The sequence below is a fragment of the Budorcas taxicolor genome, chromosome 24, assembly GCF_023091745.1.
Source record: "Budorcas taxicolor isolate Tak-1 chromosome 24, Takin1.1, whole genome shotgun sequence".
NCBI classification, from domain to species: Eukaryota; Metazoa; Chordata; class Mammalia; order Artiodactyla; family Bovidae; genus Budorcas; species Budorcas taxicolor.
Window position 1 is genome coordinate 6,172,289 of NC_068933.1, and position 15,657 is coordinate 6,187,945.

The 15,657-nt window shown below is 44.2% G+C and overlaps 1 protein-coding gene and 1 non-coding gene across 3 annotated transcripts in view; both read left to right on the forward strand.

The window, feature by feature from the left end:
• The first annotated feature begins 1,911 nt into the window (after positions 1-1,911).
• LOC128068418 (U6 spliceosomal RNA) lies at positions 1,912-2,017 on the forward strand. The gene has a single exon (XR_008201483.1). It is a non-coding gene; the product is annotated as a U6 spliceosomal RNA (small nuclear RNA).
• Positions 2,018-4,355: 2,338 nt separating this feature from the next.
• AGPAT5 (1-acylglycerol-3-phosphate O-acyltransferase 5) overlaps positions 4,356-15,657 on the forward strand; it is a 45,802-nt gene continuing 34,500 nt past the window's right edge. For both annotated transcript variants that reach the window (XR_008201473.1, XM_052661418.1), the window contains exon 1: positions 4,356-4,574. Coding sequence is in view for 1 of the 2 variants with exons in the window: in XM_052661418.1 (XP_052517378.1) it covers positions 4,356-4,574 (219 nt within the window). In the remaining variant the exon portion in view is untranslated. The remainder of the gene's footprint in view (positions 4,575-15,657) is intronic.

Consider the following 15,657-nt stretch of genomic DNA (forward strand, 5'->3'; position numbering starts at 1 on the left):
TAACTGTTAGGAGCCCTGATAGGCTTCCCTGGGTTCAGAGGATAAAGCGTCTGCCTGCAATGCAGGAGACCGGGGTTCGATCCTTGGGTTGGGAAGATACCCTGGAGAAGGAGATGGCAACCCACTCCAGTATTCTTGCCTGGAGAATCCCATGGACAGAGGAGCCTGGTGGGCTACAGTCCACGGGGTTGCAAAGAGTCGGACACAACTGAGCGACTTCACACACATAACCTGAAAACACAGTCTGATCAATAAAAAAGACTTGGAAGCATAAAATATATTCCGTGAGGATAAAATGATGTGGCAGAAGTGGAATGAAAATGTTTTCAAGGAGATAAAGGATCAGTGTAAAATTCTAATTGGGAAAAATCTTGTTGATGTTCAGTCACTAAGTCGTGTCCAACTCTTTCTGACCCCATGGACAGCAGCACTCTAGGCTTCCATGTCCATGAGATTTTTCAGGCAACAATACTGAAGTGGATTGCCATTTCCTTCTCCAGGGGCTCTTCTTGTCCCCAGGACCAAACTTGAATTTCCTGTGTCTCCCACATTGCAAGCAGATTCTTTACCCACTGAGCCAACCCATGGGCTCCACTTAAAAGATTTCTGTAATCATTTAATTTAAAATTTTATTCACAACTCATGGGAACTTACTTCTTTTTTAACTGATTAAACTTATGATAAAAATAAGTGTAGATATTAGCTTAAAAACAAGTGAGGGAAATACACAACATACTTCTAGGGGGCACCTGAATTTAAAAAAAAGGACACGTTACTTGTGGCACACAGTTTTCCTCAGCCTTGAGAACCTGTGAGCTCTTAACTTCAGTCCTGCAGACATGTTGTTCTCACTTGGAAGGTGCTTCCTCCTCCTTCTCATCCCTAGTTTTACCCTAGCAAGCTCACACTCGAGTTTCATGTCAACTCTCTGCCTGAGAAGCCTTCTATGTGCCCAGCCTAAATGAGATCTCGTTATTATATGTCCGTATGGTACCATGAATTCCCTCTTTACATAAAACTCACCCCACTGCAAGGGGTTAAAATACGTACAAGGTTAGAAAGTAAAGGCAGAAGGTATGGCCTGAGTACAGCCTAAGAGGTGGGCAGGAGAGTAAATTTGTGACTGGGAGTCTGCAGATAAGGAGGCTGCAGGGCACAGGGGATAATCGAGTGGGAAGGGGCCAAGTTTGGATATAAATAGAGGACAAGGGCAGCTCAAGTTCTCAGTGTCCCCATGCCAGAACCTGGCACAAAACTTTACAACCTGCGGACCAACAGTAATACAGGGCTGCTGCTGCTGCTGCTAAGTCACTTCAGTCCTGTCCAACTCTGTGCGACCCTATGGACAGCCCACCAGGCTCCACTATCCACAGGATCCTCTAGGCAAGAATACTGGAGCCGGTTGCCATTTCCTTCTCCAATACAGGGATAATCCACAAGAAGTAACATATTTACACATATCACACACATTTACTGACTTCATGTGTACAGACTGTAATGTTAACATTGAACCAGTTTTATCCCTTCATGTCTGTATGCTTAGTAACTCAGTCCTGTCCAACTCTTTGTGACCCCATGGACTGTAGCCCGCCAGGCTCCCCTGTTCATGGGATCCTCCAGGCAAGAACACTGGAGTGCATTGCCATTTCTTTCTCCAGGCGATCTTCCCAACCCAGGGATTGGGAAGATTTCTTTCTGTTCCTTTCCTCCATTGCAGGTGGGTTCTTTGCCTTCTGAATCACCAGAGAATCCTATCCCTTCATGCATTTCCCTAATTGTACAGATGTCTGGTCTCATTTAAGTCAAGGAAGCATGGGGACACTGATTGTGCACACTATCCATATCCATGACTTTTCCCCTCCAGTATGAATCTAGTTCTCACTGGGCATTGCTTTCCACATAAAAAGGGGTGTGCTTGCTTTGGCAGCACATATACTAAAATTGGAATGATACAGAAAAGATTTGCATGTCCCTGTGCAAGAATGACATGCAAATTCAGGAAGTGTTCCATATTAAAAAAAAAAGAAAGACCAAAAATCCTGTTGAAAATCTCTCTACTGTGAATGCTTACCTGCTGGCAATATACCTGTGCAAACACTTGTTCTTTGAGCAATTTCCATTCATCTGGCTTTGTCCCTCAGGGTGACCATTTACCAGTCATGTTACATGTCAACTGTGTACAGTCAAATCAGGTAGCCACTGTTCTGGACCTGATTACAATTTTCCACAAAATGCCACTAAATGCGTTTGGCTGGGCTTCCTTGGGTTCAATCACTGGGTCAGGAAGATTCCCTGTTGAAGGAAATGGCAACCCACTCTAATATTCTTGCCTAGAGAATTCCATGGACAGAGGAGCCTGGTGGGCTACAGTCTTTCGGGTTGCAAAGAGTCAGACAGACACTTTCACAGGCTTGCATTCAGAAAAAAAACTTTTTTTTCTTTTTTCACTTAAAGGATTACACAGTAAACCACACTCATTGTAGTCAAAGGATGGTAGAAGAATCCAGAAGGCCTCGGAATCTGTTTCCATAACAATAAAACAGCTGCCCTGATGTCTTAGATTTTTGTGAAAGTCACAGAAGTATGTCAGTACTTTATTCCCCATATCCATGCAGACATGGCAACCCACTCCCATGGGTTGGAGGGAGAATCCTGTGTACAGAGGAGCCTGGTGGGCTACAGTCCGTGGGGTCCCAAAGAGTCAGACATGACTGAAGTGACTGATCCACCACCACCACCGTGCAAGTACCTTCAAGAACTACACAAAAAATGAGGCTAAGCATAAGCTATCAGGAAGACATTAAACAGCCAGGCCTGCGGAAGTGAAGCAAGAGTGACTCTGATAAGCCTGGAAGGGGAGGGAGTTTGGGTGAGAACGGACCCATGTATATGCATGGTTGAGGCCCTCTGTTGTCCATCTGAAACTATCACAACATTGTTAATCTGCTACGCGCTGTGCTGTGCTTATCAGTCCTGTCCGAGTCTTTGGACCCATGGACTATAGTCCACCATGCTCCATGGGGATTCTCCAGGCAGGAATACTGGAGTGGGTTGCCATGCCCTCCTCCAGCGGATCTTCCTAACCTAGGGATCAGAGCCCAGGTCTCCCCACATTGCAGGCGGATTCTTTACCATCTGAGCCACCAGGGAAGCCCGTTCATCTGCTATACCGCAATATAAAATAAAAAGTTAAAAAAAATAAAATTTGGCATCCAACAATTAAAAAAGTAAGAGTGAATCTGATCAATTAAACAACCTTGTAAAAAGGCTGTCCAGCTACGCGTGAACGTACAGTGATGAGAAAGAAGAGACCTGATTCAGACACAAGCTAGAGGGCGAGTGAAGGGCAGGAAGCGGGGTCCTGGGCACCCGCCGGGGAGCAGAGGCAGGAGCCGAGGCGAGCGGGTGGGCGCCGCCGTGAAGAGGAAGGGCAGCCTGATTGTAGAACCCAGGGCGAGAGCCCCGAGAGCCTCTGTGGCTCTTCTGTAACTGCCCCGATTGTCTCCTGCTGGCCTTGACCCAGGCGGCCTGACGAATCTGTCAGCCGGGCAGCCAGGGTCTGCAGCCCCTTCTAGGTGCCGAGCTTCACCTGTGCGCACCACGGGAAGGGGACGACTCGGCTCCAGGGCGCATCCCGGCGTCCAGGGGCCTTCGGTCGTACGAGCAGGTGGTGGGGCGTCCCCTCAAGTCCACCTGTGCTCAGAGCCCGACCACGGGGCGCCCGGCCACCTCGATCCCCTCGCCGACCCGCACCCACAGGACCGCATCCCTACAGCCAGTCACCGCGTCGCTCCCGCGCGCGCGCCCCCGGAGGGGGCGGGGCTGAGAGACCTTTGGAGCATGCGCAGTTGCCCGAACGGGGCAGTCCACGCGGCTGGGGAGCAGCTGCGTTTCAACCGTCTACAGCGCTCACCAATCAGGAGGCGAATTCTTGCCGCGGGGCCCCGCCCCCGGCGGGGGACTATAGCAACGGGCAGCCTATCGGGAGGCGTGTTGTTGGCGTGGAGCCCCGCCCCCGGCCGGGGCAGAAGGTCATGGGGTGTGAGCGGTCTTGAGCTCCCCAGCCCTTGAGGGCCTTGGCGTCCCTTGCCCCGGGCCGCGATCAGCGCGCCCCGCCCTTCGCTCGCCAGCGCGCCCGCCCTCCGGCGGCGGCCCGGCCCATGCGGCTGGGGGCGGAGGCCCGAGCGGGCGCGGGCCGGGCGTCTCAGGTGCGGCGGGCTGCCGGGCGCGGTGAGGGGGCGGCGGCGGGGCCGGGCGCGGCCAGCTGATTGGCCTGCGAGCAAGGGCCTCGCGGAGGCGGGAGGCGGCGGAGCGGCGCAGGGCCGGCGGAGCGCCGGGCGCGCGGAGACGGGAGGATGCTGCTGTCCCTGGTGCTCCACATGCACTCGGTGCGCTGCGTGCTGCCGGCCGCCGTGCTCCTGGGCGCGGCGCCCACCTACGTGCTGGCCTGGGGCGCCTGGCGGCTGCTCTCCGCCCTGCTGCCCTCGCGCTTCTACCAGGCGGTGGACGACCGGCTCTACTGCGTCTATCAGAGCATGGTGCTCTTCTTCTTCGAGAACTACACCGGGGTGCAGGTGAGGCCCCCACGCGCGGGCCGCCGCCCCTGCCGCTGTCGGGGGACCCGGCGGCGGGGTGGGGGGGGGGGGTCGCGGGCGCATTTCCCAGCTTCGACCCGCCGCGTGTCCCCCGGCCGGTGCAGGTCCGGCCCTGCGAACACGTGCCGCCACCCCATCCTCGCCCTGCGGGCCACGTTCACGGTCGCGTTCCGATGCTTCGGTGCGGGCACCCCGAGTCTCTGGGTATAGCTGCAGGAACGCTGTTCTGAGGCCACAAGTGGGATCAACCGCTCCCTTTTCCCGCTTCTGTAACTGTCTGTCTCGTGCTTGGCGAAGTCGGTGCAGATGGACATTTAAGTAGGGCAGGCAGTTGACAGTTTCTGGCGCTTGGTCTGAGAGGAGATGGTCATGCTGGAACTCGAAAGTGCGCTCTTAGAAATCGGAGACCTTCTCTGCAGACAGATTGGTGTTACTCTTTGGACAGGCAATGCAACTTTGTGTTTCGCGTTCTTCCCCAGGATGCTTGAAAGCTGGGTATGAAAAGTAATACATTTGTTACTGTAGAAGCCTTACCGGAGATAACATTCTTGCCAACTTTGACTAGGCTTAAGTGTGTGGCTAATCTTTTTTGTTTTTCTTTCTGTTCCTTTCCTTCTCTGTAGAGAATGGATTATGTGTAGATTAAATTCGTAAAACAAAATGAGAAGGCCCTCTTTATTTAATTTTTTGAAGTCTTACACAAAAATAGCAACTATGGGAAAAAAATGTGAATTTTCCTTTTTTCTCCAATTTGAGGAGAAAAATAGAGCTTAATTGTTGGTTTTCCTTATACCCAGCACTCTTCTTGTTGCGGGTGGATTGGAGTGAATGGGATGGCATTATTATTATTTATTTTTTTTTTTTGTCTTTTCTCCCCCCTAGTGCTGTTGCTTACACCCTCTTGTCCACCAGCTACTATTTTGAATTTGCAGTTGCATTGCTGTTAATGCCTGATGACTCTGAACTTGCCCCAGTTGGAGGTTTGAGGGGTGGAAACTAGAAGCCAGGGCCTCTGTTTAAATCAGTATTTGTGTTTCCTAGAAAAGAAAGACTGCTTTTCCAGATAACAGTTTCCTGATCTTTGACTTTTACAATGGGCTTCATTTAAAATTTTCACTAATTCAGAACAGTCATTTCCCCACTGGGTTCTTACTTCACAGTTGTCTAAACGTGAGATTTTGTCATGGTACGTATTTAACTTTACATCATATGTCAGTTGGTGCAGGCTAGGAAACAGAACATATAACACAGTCATTTACCTCTTCGAAAAAGAATTCTACCTACAGTGTAGTTGTTGTTTTTTAAAATTTTAGTTAAAAGCCTGTAACATGTCCCATGCTATGCAACATATACGGCTGAAATAATTTGTGTAATAAGTTTCTTATTCTAAAAAATGTGTCTGAACTTTCCGGTGTTTCTGAAGTTGTATATCTCACCTTACGTCTGTTCAGTATAGACCTCAGCACGTGGTTTTTTAAAAGTTTAGTCTGTTGATGATCAGTTCTGTTCAATTCAAGGATTCCTAACAGACTTCATCAAGGACCCACGCTAAATAAAATTTTGAATTATACTTGAGACCATCAGATATCCTTTTATAAATACATGAAGAACCAGTATCTAGTGATAATCTTCTAAATGTCAGGATTCATTTTTCTTGTGTATTTAAAAAAATGTTGCACTTTCTCCTCCTTCTACTGGAATATAGGAAAAACTGATCATTGATATTTGCAGACCAAAATATATAGTGATACACAACATGCCTCCTCATTAAAACCTAAGTATTTTAGTTACCATCTTCTTCCTGTTTAAATCAGTTAGTAAGAACTGGTTTACTTTAAAATAGATTTTACATTAATGATTGCTAATCCCTACCTCCCTAAATGCTAACATGATACATTGTAACAGTCAGATATGAAATTCGGTATGAAATAAATTTAGTTTTTCAATTGACCTGTTTCAAATATAAAATAGTTTAAATAACACTAGAAGTAAGACAGAATTAAGTCCAAGATTTTAATGTTTATATAATGTGTTCAATTAGAATACTCTAATAATTTGTACATTTACTTTAAAGGTTGTTTCAAGTTCCTCAGAAACCCTCAAGGCCTTCATATCTGGAGGCGATTTATAACTAGTTCTTTATTTTGGTAGCACTGTGTCCTCAAAAGTAGTGCTAAACTCTTAATGAGATAAATTTGTATTCCGTATCCTGTAAAAAGCGGGCTTCCCAGGTGGCACGGTGGTCAGGAGTCCTGCCAATGCAAGAAACTCGGGTTCCATCCCTGGTTCAGGAAGATCTCCTGGAGGAAGGAAATGCAACCTACTCCAGTGTTCTTGCGGAATATCCCATGGACAGAGGAGCCTGGCGGGCTACAGTGCATGAAGTCTCACAGAGTGAGACGTGACTGAGCATGCATCTTGTAAAAGCAGCTAAGCTATTAGAATGAAAGGTGTGTTTAGAATCAGAGAAGGGACCTCACAAGTCAAGCCCTTTATCACATTTGGATTCTTTCTTCACTTCTGGTAAAATGTTGCCCAGATTCTTCTCAAATATTAGTAGTTCTATGTAGAATGTAAATATTTCCTTGTTTCCTTTTATTTTCTCCTTCTTCTACTTATTTATCATTCTCGTGAAGACTTTTAAAGACCTTAGACTACTACCTTCAGCTCAGCTAGGAGGCGCAGAACCCGGAAGATGCTTAAGCAGAATGACACAACCTTTGAAAGAGGAAATTAAACATTTCTCAATCAAATATGATTCCAATCTAACACAGTTTAAGTCTGGCCGGGGAACAGACTTATAAGAAAATCTTAGAGAAATGTAATCAGAACCTTGTTTTTATACTGTCTAGAAATATCAATCCTGGATTATAAGCAACACAGTTATTTTGGGTTGCATCCATATAAAAAATTCTTAATTACCGTATTTTTCTAAGTTACAGGTGCAATAAAATATTCAAACACTGCAAAAAGATTTTGAGACAGTTAAAGTTCCCTTATCTACACACCCTCTCCCAGCCTGCAACAGTGTGGTGTGTAACTCTGGATTTCTACCAGGAGCTTTTAAATAAATGTATGAATTGTGGAGAGACTCCTCCATTTTAAATTAAGTTCTTGGATGGGTTTTATAGTAGCATTAAGTGTAATCTAACCTATGGGGATACCTCTGTGCCGTTATGATGGAAAACAAAAGAAAAGAGGGCTCTCAGTATATACAGTTTACTTTCTCTCTTTCCTAAATGGGTCTAGTTTTATAGAGTCTTTTATAGACTTATACAGAGTCTTTGTGACTCTGCTAGATTATTCAAGAAGGCTGTATCAATTGTTACGAACCACTCTGAGCTTGTATACTTCAAGCAGGAGTAACATGCTGTGTTTCATTCAGGTGATAACTGAGTGAAAATGAAGACTCCTAAGCGTGGCCTTCAAGGCTATCACAGTTCCGCCCTGGCCAGCTTTTCCATTCGCTGATTGCACTTTTGTGCAACTGCTGTGTCCTTCCCAGTCCCCGCTCCCCCATTCCCAGTGCATTCCGAGAATGCGCCCTTGCGCTGCTCTTCTCAGGATGCTTGCTTCCAGCTCAGGCACTTTTCCTCTTCACCTGTCACGATCTCATCCCATCTCAATGTCAGGATCATTTATATGTAACATTAGCATGTAATATTAACATAGCAGGAGCATATTTATATATATATATATAGTCCCCTTTACATGATTGTAGCTCCTTGGAGGTGGCAATAGTGACTTGACTCGATTGTTCCCTTTCAACAAAAGGGCAGAGCACTCTGCACGGGATGCTGATCTGTGTTTCTTTGGAAATGTGGGCACATCTCACTTGTAATCCGTGGGGGCTCTTGAATGGCCCTAATAGTTGACCGAAGACTGAGAATAAGGTCAGAGACCTTATAAAAGGAGTTCTGAAACAGCTGGCAATAGAGAGAGACTTTCGTATACTTGTCAGTAAAAACCTGCACTTTTTTGCAGTTTTTAAAGATAAGCAGTTCTGTCAGGTTTGTTTTATTTACTCTGCTTCTTTCCATGAATTAGCAATGAAAACCCCAAATAAATAAGTGTTGCCTGTGGATTTAGAGGGCTATATGTGTGTGTGAGTGTATGTGATAGTATGAAGCAGAGAGAAATGATAGGGGTGATACTGGGAAATGGGGTCATAGGGGTTAGCACTTAATATGTGCTAACCACATGCGAGGCACCAGTGTTTCCATTGATAAAATAGCCTCTGCTCCCAGCATACAATTTAGCAGTTAGAAAGAAGTCAGTTTTTTTTTTTTTTAACTGAATGTATAATGGGATGTTATAAAATGACAAAATGAGCAAAGAGTGGAGGAAACACTGGAGTATAACAATACAAGTGGTCACTTCACTGGGGGAAGGTGATTCTTCTGTGTTACATGCTGTGTGGTGAAGCCAACTCCTCATGTGTGTACATGTTGCTTTGCTCCCATTCTTAATTTGTGTTTCTGTAGGAAAACATTTTGGAGAAGGCAATGGCACCCCACTCCAGTACTCTTGCCTGGAAAATCCCGTGGATGGAGGAGCCTGGCAGGCTGTAGTCCATGGGGTCGCTAAGAGTAGGACACGACTGAGCAACTTCCACTTTCACTTTTCACTTTCATGCATTGGAGAAGGAACTGGCAGCCCACTCCAGTGTTCTTGCCTAGAGAATCCCAGGGATGGGGGAGCCTGGTGGGCTGCCGTCTGTGGGGTCACACAGAGTTGGACATGACTGAAGTGACTTAGCAGCAGCAGCAGGAAAATGTTTATGTCAGTTTTAAAATTTTTACTCAAGACTTTCTTAGCTCTTTGTGGTTAATGTTCAAAGTGAAAAAAAAATTACATAAGCTTCTAATACGTGGGACACCCTCTCATTTGACAATTTTTATTTGGAATTTTTGCAAGTAATTTGTTATATTCAAAAGATTTTTGGATGTTGGGTGAGATTCCTAGTTCTTTGCCATTCTCTGTTAGCTTGAGTAAACCAACTTTTCAACTCAATATTCTCATTCTTAAATGGAATACTTATTTTCCTGTTATTTTGAAGACTGAGATAGTATGTGAAGCTGTTTAGCTCAATGACAGATCCATCACAGATACTCAGGAAAAACACAATCTGTAAATGAAGACAGTATCAAGCGATACATATGACAAATATATTGTATAAAGAGAGCTTTGTGATTTGTAAGGTTCCACTTAAATGTTGCATAATAATTATTTTTATACTGATTATTAGACAAATGACTATGTTTATATTTTAACCTTGTTTCAGAAGGGCATCATACTTTTCCTATTCAGGGAAATGTTTCAAACTGGGCAGAAAAGACCATTGTTTCGTGTGTATTACAGTAGAAATCTTGTATGTGATCTTGAAATAATATATTTTGTTGACATAGAAATACATTTAAAAATTCACTTTAAGTAATTATGAACAATCAGTGTGAATTACATATGCAAACTTATTTATGCTGAAATTATAGCTGCATTTCTACATAATCAGACTTTTTTTTTTAAGGAAGATAAACTAGATATCTGTTTCTCTTATCCATTCATCATTTAACACAGTTTTGAGTGAACAGTTTCACCTTATTGTGTAGTAATAATAACAACATGAGCTTCCCCTGAGGCTCAGATGGTAAAGAATCTGCTTGCAATGCAGGAGACCCAGGTTCTATCCCTGGGTCTGGAAAATCCCCTGGAGAAGGGAATGGCAACCCACTCCAGTATTCTTGCCATGGACAGAGGAGCCTGGAGAGCTACAGTGCACGGGGTCTCAAAGATTCAGACATGACTGAGCGCCTAACACTACTGCTAATAGCAACAGTTAACGTGGGGGGATCGTTACTAGGAATCATGTGAAGTAGTTCTCATGGTCTCAATTATTTCACCACAACCTGTGGGGAGTATTACATTCATTTTACAGGTTACCAAAAAAAGGCATGGAGAGGTTAGGTACTTGTGCTGAAGTTCATAAAGTTGGTAAGGTGATGGACTAGGATTCACATCTCCGTCTCTATTTGAATTGAACGTTTCTGCCTGTGTCTTAATGATGATTATATTGCAGCACAGAGGAGGCAAAATGTTCTGTAGCTGGGCCTGCAAATTAAATCGACAGAAGTCAGAACAGAAGAAAAGGCATACAAATTCCACTGATGTCGGTATTTTTTAAAAAATTTAGTATTTTACACGTTAAATAAGCGTGTTTTTATTGGAGCATCACAGAAAAGAAGTGAAAACCAGAAGAGGTGGTTAGACTCAGCCCAGGGATGTGTATGTGTTAGGCGCCGAGTCCAACTCTTTGTGACCCCATGGACTGTAGCCTGCAGGCTTCTCTGTCCATGGAATTCTTCAGCCCAGGGATGTATATATCATTTTATTAACAACAAAGGACCATAGACTGTGGAGACACAGCTAGATGGAGGAGAAGTGTGTTGGGTTCTTGGGGCTGGTAAATGGTGGGACGGTCCCTGGGAAGTGGATAAGAGTGTTTAGTAAGGTTTGCTGACTCATTGATGAGTGGAGTTTAATGTCACCTTTACAAAAGGAAGTTTAGGGGGAGGACAGCTGTATGTGCTGTTTCTCAGTTGCCTTCAGCTCAAAATAATCCTCATGTCAAAGTGCCGTATTTTGGGGTGGATATTCTGAGCCCTTTCTACAGCACCATGTATATTGAAGGACAGTGCAGGAAGTTTTTTTACAAAGTTCGTATTTCAGTTTACATGCTGAAAGAAAACAGATATTACTGAGATCAGTTCAGTCGCTTAGTTGTGTCCAACTCTTTGCAACCCCATGCACTGCAGCACACCAGGCCTCCCTGTCCATCACCAACTCCTGGAGTTTACTCAAACTCATGTCCATCAAGTCGGTGATGCCATCCAACCATCTCATTCTCTGTTGCCCTCTTCTCCTCCTGCCCTCAATCTTTCCCAGCATCAGGGTCTTTTCCAGTGAGTCAGTTCTTCCCATCAGGTGGCCAAAGTATCGGAGCTTCAGCTTCAGCATCAGTCCTTCCAATGAACACCCAGGACTGATTGCCTTCAGAATGGACTGGTTGGATCTCCTTGCAGTCCAAGGGACTCTCAAGAGTCTTCTCCAACACCACAGTTCAAAAGCATCAGTTCTTCAGTACTCAGCTTTCTTAATATTCCAACTCTCATATCCATACATGACCACTGGAAAAACCATAGCTTTGACTAGGTGGACCTTTGTTGGTAGTGTCTCTGCTTTTTAATATTGAGATAAATGAAGAATTTTGTTTGTTTGTTTAAGAGAAAGTATGCTGTGTTTTATGTCCCCAAGGCATTGTTGGGTGGGTATTCCACTGTGTGAGATATGTGATTACTTTAGATTCCATTCTGCCATCCCCTTTTAGGATACAAAAGAGGGAGTCTTCAAGTAGTTTACAAATTATGAGAACAAACCAAGAGAAAGGTTAAGGTGAGATCCCGGTAAGAGGACAGTGTTGCATGAAACCCAGGTCTGCTGAAAGCTTTCTTTGTGCAACCTAAACGAGCTTGTTTGACTGGAGCAGAGCTGTAACCAGTGTGTTTCAATCACAATGAAGATAATCAAAGAGCATTTTTATTGTCTGTTAAGTTAATAAAATTAAGAAAACATTGTTATTTTTCTCTGGAGGGATTTTACATGAGTTTTAAAAAAATGGATGAACCCCAAATTGAACAATTGTAATGAACCTAAAATTACTCAGAAACTTAGGAAGAACCAAAACAGCCATGTTTTCCACATGCCTTGTGTGAACAAATTACCTGCCAGTGAAGTGATTGTAATTTGAAATACACGTACTAGAAGACTCACAGAATGATCCCTTAAGTCAGTCACTGGTGTATTTAAAATATTTGTTTATGCCCCAGCTCTTTACCGTTGAAAGTGAGGCGTAGCTTTATCCACTTGTGAGAAATACAGGTGCAGCGTATTGATTCAGTGAGCATCTGTTGAAAAGCATCTGGGTGCTGGGCTCTGGGCAGAGAGATGAGGCTCTGAACAGGGATGAGGTCCCTGTCCCTGAGGAGCTTGTGGGCCTCAAGGGGAATGTGATGTGAGCTAGAAATAGGGGTACACAAGGAGACAGGGTTTACTGTGATGCAAAAGAGGGAGTGATGAATCTTGGGGTCCAGCTTATTAGAAGGCAGGAAGGCTTCCTTGAGAAGGTGAATAAATGGTGTGAAAAAGCTGATCTAAGATGACGGCAATGAGAGCGCGCAGGTGGCTTTAGGTAATCATAGAGTCATTTAACAGTGTATGTGTATGGGTATTTTGTAAGTTATTATGAATTTTTTAAATTTGGGAAACCCTTTTTGTTGTTTTAGTTGCTAAGTTGTGTCTGACTCTCTGTGACCCCCATGGGCTGCAGGCTTCCCTGTCCTTCACTATCTCGCAGAGTTTGCTCAGATTCATGTTCATTGAGTTGGTGATGCTGTCTGTCCATCTCATCCTCTGCTGCCCCCTTCTCTTGCCTTCAATCTTTCCCAGCTTCAGGGTGTTTTCAAATGTCAGCTCCCATCACTTCAGGTGGCCAAAGGGAATTGGAGCTTCACCATCAGTCCTTGTAATGAATATTCAGTGTTGATTTCCTTTAGGATTGACTGGTTTGATCTTGCAGTCAGAGGGACTCTCAAGAGCCTTTGGTACACATACACATATATGTGGTACATAAACTACAATCATGTATTCCTTTCCTTGGCTAATCAATATTTACTTGAAGTACTTAGTAATCGGCATCTATTGCAGTAAGGTTTACAGTTCATCATTTCACTTACTTTGCTTTTAGAGCTTTTAAATTTTCAAATATTAAGGGCAATTCTTTGTAACTCTCCTTTCTGTTGAATTCCAAACAAGTTATAGTGACAAGTTAAAAAAAAAAAAAGCAATGAATCCAAATACCTACTTTGAGATCCTAACTCATGTCAGAGGCTTACCATCTTCTTTTGCATCTCAACTGGAAACAGCTTTTATTTCAGTGAGATGCATATTGAAGAATAATCGTTTAAAGTATGAACTATGCATTTATTTTCCCTTTAGTGGCTTTGAATTAAGATTTTGTTCTTTTCACATTTTGCCCATCTGTTTTGCCCACCAGAATTCGTTACTTATCTTACTTTTTCTAGATACCACTGAAGGTCTGTTTTTAAACACTGGACCTGTTGAACTTTAACAAACTACATTTTGAAAATGCCAGTTCTTTGGAAGCTATTTAAGGATGGGGGAAATTAGCCTCAGGGAAAGCAGAGGTGGCTTTCCTGCAAAGGTTTTGGGCTAATGGTTGTGTCTATAAACAAAAGTAGGAAACAGGTTTTAAGGCCAGTGTGGTATATAGTATGTGGACTGAGCCCAAGTAGTGAAGGTGTGGGATCTTCTTAAGTGGTGCTGTTGACCCGTCACGGGTCCCTGCGCAAGGCAGCGTGGTTGGCCTGTGCTCGGCCCGCTGCCGAGCGAGGCTGTGGCGCTGGACCAGATGACGGCCAGACGCCACTCTGCTGCCGCTGCGCGTAGTAGCCATTTGCCCTCCTGGAGATGGTTTGTCATGAGATTAGAGGGCTGCGCTTCTGTTTGTGGTTTTCTTTTCACCCTCACCATGCTTGTTTTATTTTAAAGTGGAATATATTTAGTTTTATAGGAAATAAAGTTTGCAGTGCTATGTTTTCTGTATGATTGATAACTATCATCCTGTGAATACCCATTATTTGAATTTTTAAGGTTATTTTTGACACACAGAAGTTTTACCTATTCATGTTATTCATTATGATGTTTGTTATAAGTATGCATTATGAAATGACTACCACAATCAAACTAAAAAAAAAGAAATCCTTTTAATACCTTGTTTGTCAGCTGCCTTCAAAGGCTGTAGTCTCTTAATGAAGTGAAAGGGAAGGAGAGGCCCCCTGGGTGGCTCAAGTACTGCCTTCAGCCTGAGGACAGGCAGGTTTCCAAAGAGTGGTTTTCAGATTGAATCAATTAAACCACAGCCTGTCGTTGTGAGTATTCTGTCCAAGGAAGTCAAGCCAGAAGTTCTCTGTCACAGTGCTTTGAACCCAGTGAGTCCTACCTGGAGGTCCCAAAGCAACTCTGGGTCATTGCTGAGAGGGTGGGTCACTCACAAACTAGGACTCCACTTTTTAAACTTGCATGGATCAAGTCATTGATCTTGGTTTTTTGTTTTGGTGTTGATAAACTTTACTAATAAAAAATTATTGAGCAAGCAGCTTGGTGCTCTGTGATGACCTAGAGGGCTCGGATGGTGAGGGTGGGGGGGAGTGAGGCTCAATTTATATTGAAGAATTACTGAGCAAATATTTAAACACATATTACCCACATAGACTGAAGGCAGGAGGAGAAGGGGACAACAGAGGGTGAGATGGTTGGATGGGATCACCGACTCAATGGACATGAGTTTGAGTAAACTCTGGGAGCTGGTGATGGACAGGGAGACCTGGCGGGCTGCAGTCCATGGGGTCGCAGAGTCGGACACGACTGAGCGACTGAACTGACTGACTGACTGACCCAGTTTTCTGGGTCAGTTTTAGTATAGTTTTCTGAGGAAGATAATAGAAATTTCATTCTGAGTCCCTGGTCTCCAGAACTTGGTCATCTAATTACATTTATCTACAGAGATAGAGTCCTTTGTTTGTTCTGTTGTTAAGATATTAATGAGTAGTGTTGTATTCAAAAGACAATCTCTGCGACTGTCTGAAAGGATAGTTGTTGCTCAGTCGTGTTCTAAGTCCTGTCCGACTCTTTGTGACCCTGTGGACTGCAGCACACCAGGCTCCCCTGTCCTCCGTGTTCTCCCGGAGTTTGCCCAAATTCATTTGTCCACTGGGTGGCTGATGCTATCTAACCGTCTCATCCTCTGCCACCCTCTTCTCCTTTTGATTTCAGTCTTCCCTAGCATCAGGAAAAAGATCGATCTGTAGCTAATTCATTGAATAATCCATGATGACAAGATATGGAAACAGAAATGCCCTGAAGAAAAAAATTACACTGTTAGGAGTCATTTCCTTTGAAGCCTTTAAAAATATACTGCCAGTTTCTT